Genomic DNA, 8,998 nt, shown 5'->3' with positions numbered 1-8,998 from the left:
TATGCTGTACATAATCACGGAAACTGTCAGTGTGTCATTCTGTCAGTCAGTCATTCTGTCTGTCCCACGTTTTTCTACTCACTGACGTGGTCAATCTATGTGAAACTGCACATAGGCATTGAGGACTGGCATAGGTAGAAGGTGACAAAGCTACCAATGGCTATGGACTAGTTAATTTCCCTGAGGGAGTCTTCCCAAGGGATTAATAAAGTTCTATTTAATCTAATCTAATCTAGTATTGAATATTGGCAAAACAATCCAATAATGTGCATCTCTATTTAACTATTAGGAGGTTTCTGCATTCAGATTCTCTGTTGGAATGGACATGAAAATAACACATAGTTAAGTATCCGAATAAAAACAAGTACATTTACAGTAGATGTCCACCATTACATTATATATATGTATATATATATATATATATATATATATATATATTTATGTATACTATATCCATACAAATCTATGTGACAATGTCCAGAATTGTTGGCAGTTTGGGCAGATAATGCAAACCTTATTAGACATAAGATCCTCTAACATACGGGCTCTCCCTGCAATGATTCTTCTTGGTGGTGTGTTTCCACTCGTCTGTCTTATTCTTGTATGTTTTAATCTTTGAATAAACACTATAATTTAAATTTTAGTCATTAAAAAGATGTGTCTCCACTAAGCTTGTCCAACCACTTTATCCTTGTGTGACCTTAATCTGCAGTAAACGTGCTGTCCAAGACTGACCTGTGTAAACTGGAGCAACACTCAAATGAAATATTAGTCCTCATCCCACATGTTTATTTACAGCATGGGCAGACAGTGCAAAACTACAAGGACACCTGTTTGTAATGTTTGTGCATCCATCTCTATGTGCCAAGCGACAGTGGCCGTGCATCTGTGACCCGAAACCAGATTTATTCATGATGGTTGATGGGACAAATCAATCATTTCCAATAACCTTTGAATGCCAGCTCATTTCCCTTTAATATCTTGGGATCATCACAGAGCTGTGAGCAAGACTGCAGACTTTCAGTCTTGTTTCACCGAGATTGTACGTTCCTGTTGACAGAGATGGACTCAAATCCATCATAAATTGTCAAATGCATAAAAATATAAGTAATTTGTTTTTTGGAAATACATTCTATTATCACATTTAAGGCATTCAGTGGCCTCAGTATGGGTCTGACCTGCATTAAAAAACATGAGCTCTTCTAGTTTCCCACACCACAGCTTTGAATTTGCAAATCAGGATATCTTGGAGGTGGAAGGCTACGGATTCAGGGGTGCATGCTGGGTAGTTTCTGTCAGTTGAAGCGACTGTTGACTGACTGAAAGAACAGTCAGTTAAAATGAAACTGGGGGAAATGAATAATGAGGCCATGGTGATGCACTGGTTCTTTCAGATGACAAAAAGACTGGGCATTTAGCCTCTTTCAGGAACTATAAATATAAGTGCAGTGGAATGAGTACTTTTCTGTGATCTCCAGCTTTACAGGCAACCAACTGAACGAGTGCAAAAGACACAGAGCAGCAGCACAGTAGCAGAGTGTGATGCTGAACACATGTAGAAAAGAAGGCTGTACGATGACTGAAATGTCCACATGTGGAATGAGGGTCAGAAATAGAGTCTGTGAAACCAAGACGGTGGTCAAGGAAGGGCCGAGACGGAGACCAGAAAACTGAAATCCTGGTGGATCAAAGGACAGTGCAGTACAAACAGTACAGTATAATACAGTTGATACTTTTCACTTTCTTACTTTGATTTGTCGTAAACATTAACAATGAGAGAAGGAGAGCAAGAAAGCGTAGCTGGTACCGCGGTACCGTTGTATCAATCAGGCCTGTGCACAGATAGACTTCAGGTGGTGCTCAGGCCGCTGTTCCTTTGCCTTCTGTCTAAATAAGTGCCCTTTTTGCAAGACATGTTTTTTCTCTTTGTTTTAGTCATTTGATATTTAAGTTTTTTGTAATTTGGCCCATGGCATCAGTTCTTAAAGGTGTTCTTTGCTTGACAACGGCATTCAAGTCGTGTCCCTGCCTCTCCCTCTTCAACTCCCCTTGTGGCAGCTGCACGCAAATCGAGCAGCATCACGTCTCTATGACCTGCCTTCATGCACAGCCCGGTAACAATAGTGTTTGGCCTGATGCTCAGCATTGTTTGTTACTGTTGTGAAATTAAACTTCTATTAAAACATCTGAGTAGAGCCAGTCTAACAGACAATACCCACTCTTAACAACAAGTAAGCTAGTCTGACGTCCATCTCATTCCAACTCTTTGTCAGATTGGGGGTCACAAACCGGCCAGTGTGAACAGGAACAGGGTTACGTGTCTTTTTAATCCAAAACTCTTTTTAAAAATAAAGTTTACGTCTCCAATGTTGTGTCTTTGATAATTAATTCAAACAAAAATGACATGCAGTTTGGGGCTGTGCTGCGTAAAGAGCACAGAGGAGGAGAGGAGGAGTGTGCAGCTGCACGTCTGTTCTCTGGGATTCTTAAACAATATTTAAAGCTTATTTAGAAGATAACTATAAGAATTAGAGTGTGAATATTTTAAAAAAGAAAGACGGAGAAGAGAATGAGGAGAGTAGGACAAACTGAGAATAGGAGAGCAAAGCAAAGGATTCAAGAATAAAGTCGAGGAGAGGAGAACGCACTTAGCCTGATTGTTGCAGCTGAACATGGGGCAACTTCATAGTTTGGAGGGTGGATTGTTGGTTTGTCATTTTATTTTTCAGACAACAGCGTTTTTCAGTTTTGTGTAAAGATTTCTTGATTGTGATGGTTATTATAGAGACCAATTCAGTGGATACAGTGTATCATTGTTTTCTTTGCTGTTGCCTGTTATAAATAAATTATAAATGTAGAAAGTGAATGTGTGCATATTGTATAAATATTCAGACACCTCATATGTAAGCTAGACTGACGTTTCCCTGCTGATTACTGCGCACAAATGTACTGTATATACATACACCTGAGCACCTGCCCTGCAAAATGTCTGTGCACGGCACTGGTATCAACACTGTGGAAAGTCAGAACTGAAGCCGTTTTGAATATTCAGAATTGGTATTGATAAAGTGAGATTTCTGACAACACGACTCCCTCCCAATATGTTCAATGAAGGGTCCCCAGATCTCAAAGGAATACTTCTGCTCCCACATGTTAATTTGTATATCAATACTCAGCATCAATACTCTTTCTCAAATGCCTTACAGTGAATGAAGAATCCAAAAAAGGAGAACATTCTTGGTGAACTGAAGTAAAAGGCATCATCATTTTACAACAGCAAAATATATCAAAACATCCATTCACACAACTCATGCAGTCAAATCCAAGTCTCACAAACAGGCATTTTGCTAAAACATATTATATGAGGTATAGATGGAGGTTATCTGTTCACAAAACAAACAACTTTTAGTTTGGATGACTCATTGATAATAACCAATAAATGTAACATTCATCTTCGACTACGTATTTCAGCCCTTTCTCTTCTGCTTGCTGCTCAGTTGACTAATTAAATTATGACTGATTACAAATTGATTATAATTAATTATGAAGAATAAAATATCTGGAATTATTCACTTGACAGTATGTTATTTCTAAGCATTAAAGCAGCAGCAGCAGAGATGTCACACAGTCAGTGGGTTGAAACTAAACAACAGTGTGGGATGTGCTGCACTTTGATTTGTTGACCAGCATCCAAACTGATAAGCCTTAAAAAGAAAAAGGCATAAGCAGATGTGATGACATTCATCAAGATAAGTCAGTGTATATAAAAGCTGATGATTTCTCCTGTTCAGCACCTCCGCACAGGAAGACCACAGGCTGACACTGAGGAAGAAGAAGAGAAGATCATTCTTCAGCAGGTTTGCTACCACTCTCCTCTCTTTGCTCTCTCTACATCTTCTCTCCTTCCTCTGCTGGACTCACTTCCACTGCTCTGTTCACTTCAGCTCCCTTCAGGATTATTAGTCATCTGTCTCTTTCCTTTTAGAGCTCAACCATCATCTCCACCACCAACATGCAGACTGTGTCTCTACTCTTTTGCATCATGATAGCTGTGGCTACAGCTGATGGTGAGTATCAGTGTTAAACTTCCTCTGTGTAGTTTGAACTACAGTACAGGTATAGATCCATGTGTAGACACACTGTATGTATCTGAGAACATGCTAACAAACATGTGATTAATAACTGTGAAAACTGAAATCAGCTGTTGTCACCTGCCTCAATGAAACAAAGAGCAAAGCTTCTATAAACAGACTGATGTGACCAGAGCCAAAGTCAACAGATCAAAGAGGAGGGGGCTCGTCTTGATGACCTCCTGCCCTCACACTCTGCAGCTACACTTGTATTTGCTGTTAAATGACACAATGTTATGACATCACTCACAATACTGTTTGTCAACCCAGATGCAGATGCTCCTTCCTGTCGCAGTCGTTGGTTTAACATAGACGGTCGCTGTTTCCAGTACGTTCCGAGATTATTGAGCTGGTCTGATGCTGAGGTAATCAGGATGTTTTGGATTCAGTGAAACATTTCTGCACTAATTTTATTTGGCTGATGTTGACCTGCACAGCTCCTCTCACTTGGTGTGTTCAGGTTCCTCTTGTTATTTAAAACACTCTGAAATATGTACACCTTTCATTTCCATTGTCTTGCAATGACATGCTGCATTCAGAAGACTGTAAATGTTAAATTCAAGAACACTGTTGAGATGATCAGACTCATGAGAGTAAAATTTGGACCAAATATGGTGAAAATTTAATAAGATGTGAAAAAAACATTTAAATTGTAGAAAATCTGTTCAAGTGGAAAGGGGCGGGGCCTAAACATTTGATTTGACTAGAATGAAGTTATCTATGAAAACAAAACTTTTTTGTGCTTTGCAGTTCAGATGTTATGAGTCAAAACAGTAAGACCAGGATGCTGATGTGGTGATGGTGCTACATGAAAAGTCAGAGAATCAGAGATTTCAGTCAGTCAAGTAATTGTGACCAAAGACACAACTATCTAATTAAAGCTGCCAACGCAGCAGAGACAACAGAACAACAGTGAAGTTAAACATGTGAAACTGTCCATGTTTGAACACTGGAGTAGTCTTCCATTACCTCTTGGACAAATAAAGCAAAAATGGAGTGGCAACGTTGCAGAACTGAAAGTTCTTCAGCGTGTAGGAGAACTACTGTGGTCCATGTGAAAACCCTAATGGCCCTCTGTAGAGCCAGTATTTGATTGGTCTGGTCTGGGCTACTGTAGAACAACATGGTGGACTTTGTGGTAGAGGCCTCACTGCACAAGTAGATATATACATCAGGTTTGAAGGGAACGAAAACACAACAAGTCTTGTTTTCAGGTGATTATAAACTAAAAAATGAATACATGGTTATGAATATTATATACAAGTTCTGCTAATATACTGTGTCCCTATAAATCCTCCACACTGGACTTAAACTTCAACCAGCAGTCTCTTGGAGGAGACAAGCAGGTTTACAGCATTAGAGTGCAGCTTCTCATCTGTCTGTGTGTTTGTGTGTGTGTCTGTCCATCTCCCCTGTAGAGAAACTGCCAGAGCATGAGCGCACACCTTGCATCGGTGCACAGTATGAAGGAGTATATGGCCATTCAGACGTACATAAATACTTTAACTCTGAGCAATCCAGAAGCTTGGCTTGGAGGCACTGACTGCCAGGAGGTAATTTATCACTCCAACAGGTCTGATCACTGATTGGATGACACTCTCTAATGACATTATTTCTATTCCGTTTCTCTAGAAAGATGCTTGGCTCTGGACTGATGGCAGTGACTTCTCCGGTCTGAACTGGTGCCCAGATCATCCTGCAGATCTTGTCCCATCTCAGAGTTGTCTGCAGATGAATTCAAAAGGTAAGTCTTAACACATTCTTTGACGTGATGTCTAAACAGAGTTAAAGTTAAAAAGACAAAAACACAATAAGACAAAAAAACGTTAAAGGACAAAAGTCATAAATAATGTTGGCTGTTAAAATCTGACGAATGATGAAAGGATGAAAAAACAACATGTGAATCAAATGATCTGTAACTGTCTCCAGCCACACGGAGCTTCCTCCTCTGTGCTGTGAAAATATTGTCCTTCAGTGCCACTGATGTTCCTTTAGCAGGGAAACCGACTGACTGTGTTTCTTGTGTTCACAGATTCTAACTGCTGGGCTGACCAGCTCTGCGCCTTCACACGCTCATCCATCTGTGCCTACAGCCTGTAGTAGCTCCTGTGCTGACACACAGAGACATGTTGGACCAACCACACACACAAACATCTGCTGTAGGAGTAACAGTGTGTTTGTCTCTGTGCCATCAGTCTCATGCTTAATCACATCTTTGATTCTCTGTTTGGCTGTAACGCTGCTGAAGGGACGAAGCGACAAGAGACGTAAACAAGAGCTGGACTTCCTCTTTGTTCTTCAATAAGAGGAGACTGAATGTGTTATGAAACGAACGCTTTAGCACAAACCAATTTATGATGCACAATTAAAAAGCTGGAGCATTAAACAGGCTGGTCTCAGATTCTTTTCTTCAATCTAACCTTTATTACTCTGACCTCAAAAAACAAAGTTTGCACTTAATCAGTGTCACAAAAATGATACATCCTGATAATGATCTGCCGCTTTCAAAAGGCCCAAAAAGTGTTTCAGACATGTCTTTAAGTGTATACATCTCATATCCCTGATAAAGACTCTGACATGGGGCTGAAAGCCTCCGAAAACTTCCAGATCATCTCACCATGATCATCTTTAATACCTTCCAGTGTTAATTTCATTAACAAAAACCATGATGAAAATTATCCATCAGTGACCTGTGTTGTTCAGTGATAAGGACCAGACACTTACCAGCTAAAAACAGATTGTGATTATGAATAAAAAAAATACACATACAATCTGTTTCATTTTCATTGGCAAGATGAAACAGGATGAAAATGTCAGTGGGGGAATATTGGTCATTCAAAATGTGAGGAGAGGAGAACAGAATGGCCAACAACAGCTGTGCTTGCAATTATTATCCGATGCCGTATGAGCGGCATGAGATCAGACCACCGACTGGCTGTACATTCCAGCAAATAGTCAGCACCAGGGTGTTTCGCCAGCCTGCAAACACAATCACTAGAGCTGCATCAGCGCAAGGTTTGAGCTGTAATTCTGCAGTAAAAAATTATTTGTATTGTTGTGTGTAATTTATATTAATAAAGAAATAAAAGAAAAAACACAAGGGACTGTTTGAGGGGAGAGGGGGAGTGCAACACGGGGGAGGCATGTCAGGGTTTTTAAGCACTTAGAAGCTTTAAGCACTTTTTTATTTTGGCTGAGGAGAGGGTTATCCAAATTTAAAGTTTGTGTCTAGTTTGTACTTATTTACTGCAGGCTTTAAAAGAATACATGCCCTCCAAATTTTGGCAATTTTTCCAACTTTTTGGGGATAAATTTTGGCAGTTAAAAGAACAACAAAAAAACAAAACATGGGTTTGGGAGGCATGTTTTCTTACAAATTGCCAAATTTACACTATTTATCATCGCCAGAAACTTTTTGGCAATTTTTGTTCTCCTTTAAAAAAAAAAAAAAAAACATTCTTAGCTGTTTTTTTCTTTGAAAATTTCCAGCAGTTTTTTATTTTTTATTTGAAATTTTTTGTTAAATTTTTCTTTCATTTTTTTTTAATGAAAAAAACAACGTATCATAACCAGAAAATGTGAAAACAGAAACTATCATTGGATTTTAAATCTCTAACTGACCTTGGATACATAATGTGGGATGAAAGCTTCCTTCAGAATAAAAAGAATAGCCTAATAAAATAACAATAATAATAATAATAATAATAATAATATCTGAGCTTAAAATTGTGAAATTTTGTCTAAATCACTTTTTTCTATATCTCATGAAAATTTGGCCAAAAGTAAACTATTTGCACGAACTAACCAGCGTGCACGACAAGAGCAACAACTCCAACATTTTGTCTTCAAGTGTTACCTTTTAACTGTCCGACATCACAGGGGAAGTTTTAACAATCCAATAACAATAATAATAATAATTCAGGTAGAGGGAGGGTCATGCTGCATTTTCCCCTGTGTACTCAGGGAGGCTCTAGGAAATATATTTGTACCATCAGAAAGGGTAAAAAAAAAGTCACACCTCAGCCACCCTCCTCCTCTGGTAAGTGAAGAACAGTCCCTAAAATAAAATTAAAACCATGACATAAAGAAAGTCTGAAATCATTTTGTTTTCCGCCACAACTTTGAACACTTTGCAGCACAGGAGCTCGTGAAACATGAGCCTCCAGGTGACCGGAAGTACCCGCCCTACACCTGCCTTTTTTTTNTAGGAAATATATTTGTACCATCAGAAAGGGTAAAAAAAAAGTCACACCTCAGCCACCCTCCTCCTCTGGTAAGTGAAGAACAGTCCCTAAAATAAAATTAAAACCATGACATAAAGAAAGTCTGAAATCATTTTGTTTTCCGCCACAACTTTGAACACTTTGCAGCACAGGAGCTCGTGAAACATGAGCCTCCAGGTGACCGGAAGTACCCGCCCTACACCTGCCTTTTTTTTTTCTCTGTTGGACTTTGACCGTGGAGCGCCTCCAGCAAACTCTGACAGGGACGCAGCAGGTATGCAGGTGTTTTAATAAATGCTGTATAGTTATGTGTTCATGCCTTTAGCTTGGTCTTTACATCACATATGAATTATAAAATGATTTTAATAAGAGGTGACCCGCCGTGTGTTCTCCTCTGCGCCGCAGATGTGTGTCCCCTGGGGAGCGTCGTAGGAACATGCAACAGCATGTAGGAAATAATGTGTTTAATCAGTCTGTGTTTGAAGCCTGAACTTTACAGCCTGCAGCTCCTCTCATAAACAGATACAGATGGAGGCCTGCTATATATATTGTTTCATTTACAGTATCGCTTCTTTTGTTACAAATGAAAGTGAAACTAAACTCTCGAACCAAATCACAGTGTGACTGTAAGGTGAGGGTGAAACA

The 8,998-nt window shown here is 39.3% G+C and overlaps 2 protein-coding genes across 3 annotated transcripts in view; both read left to right on the top strand.

Annotated features, from left to right (window-relative positions):
- Positions 1–6,516, top strand: part of LOC126394977 (type-2 ice-structuring protein-like) — a 21,868-nt gene extending 15,352 nt beyond the window's left edge. The window contains exons 1-6 of one of the 2 annotated variants that reach the window (XM_050052143.1): positions 3,759–3,857; positions 3,986–4,067; positions 4,401–4,495; positions 5,549–5,683; positions 5,763–5,874; positions 6,163–6,516. In XM_050052143.1, the coding sequence (XP_049908100.1) occupies positions 3,774–3,857; positions 3,986–4,067; positions 4,401–4,495; positions 5,549–5,683; positions 5,763–5,874; positions 6,163–6,230 (576 nt within the window). In that variant the 5' untranslated portion in view covers positions 3,759–3,773 and the 3' untranslated portion in view covers positions 6,231–6,516. Of the gene's footprint in view, positions 1–3,758; positions 3,858–3,985; positions 4,068–4,400; positions 4,496–5,548; positions 5,684–5,762; positions 5,875–6,162 lie in introns of those variants that run through there. The other variant, XM_050052144.1, reaches the window with a different exon arrangement.
- A 2,077-nt stretch (positions 6,517–8,593) lies between these two features.
- Positions 8,594–8,998, top strand: part of LOC126394956 (trichohyalin-like) — a 19,785-nt gene continuing 19,380 nt past the window's right edge. Inside the window, exon 1 of the mRNA XM_050052107.1 lies at positions 8,594–8,627. The gene's annotated coding sequence lies outside the window, so the exon portion shown is untranslated. The remainder of the gene's footprint in view (positions 8,628–8,998) is intronic.

The sequence above is a fragment of the Epinephelus moara genome, chromosome 8 (genome assembly GCF_006386435.1).
Source record: "Epinephelus moara isolate mb chromosome 8, YSFRI_EMoa_1.0, whole genome shotgun sequence".
Lineage (NCBI taxonomy): Eukaryota > Metazoa > Chordata > Actinopteri > Perciformes > Serranidae > Epinephelus > Epinephelus moara.
The sequence above is the reverse complement of the archived record's forward strand: the minus strand, read 5'-3'. Positions and strand labels throughout refer to the sequence as shown.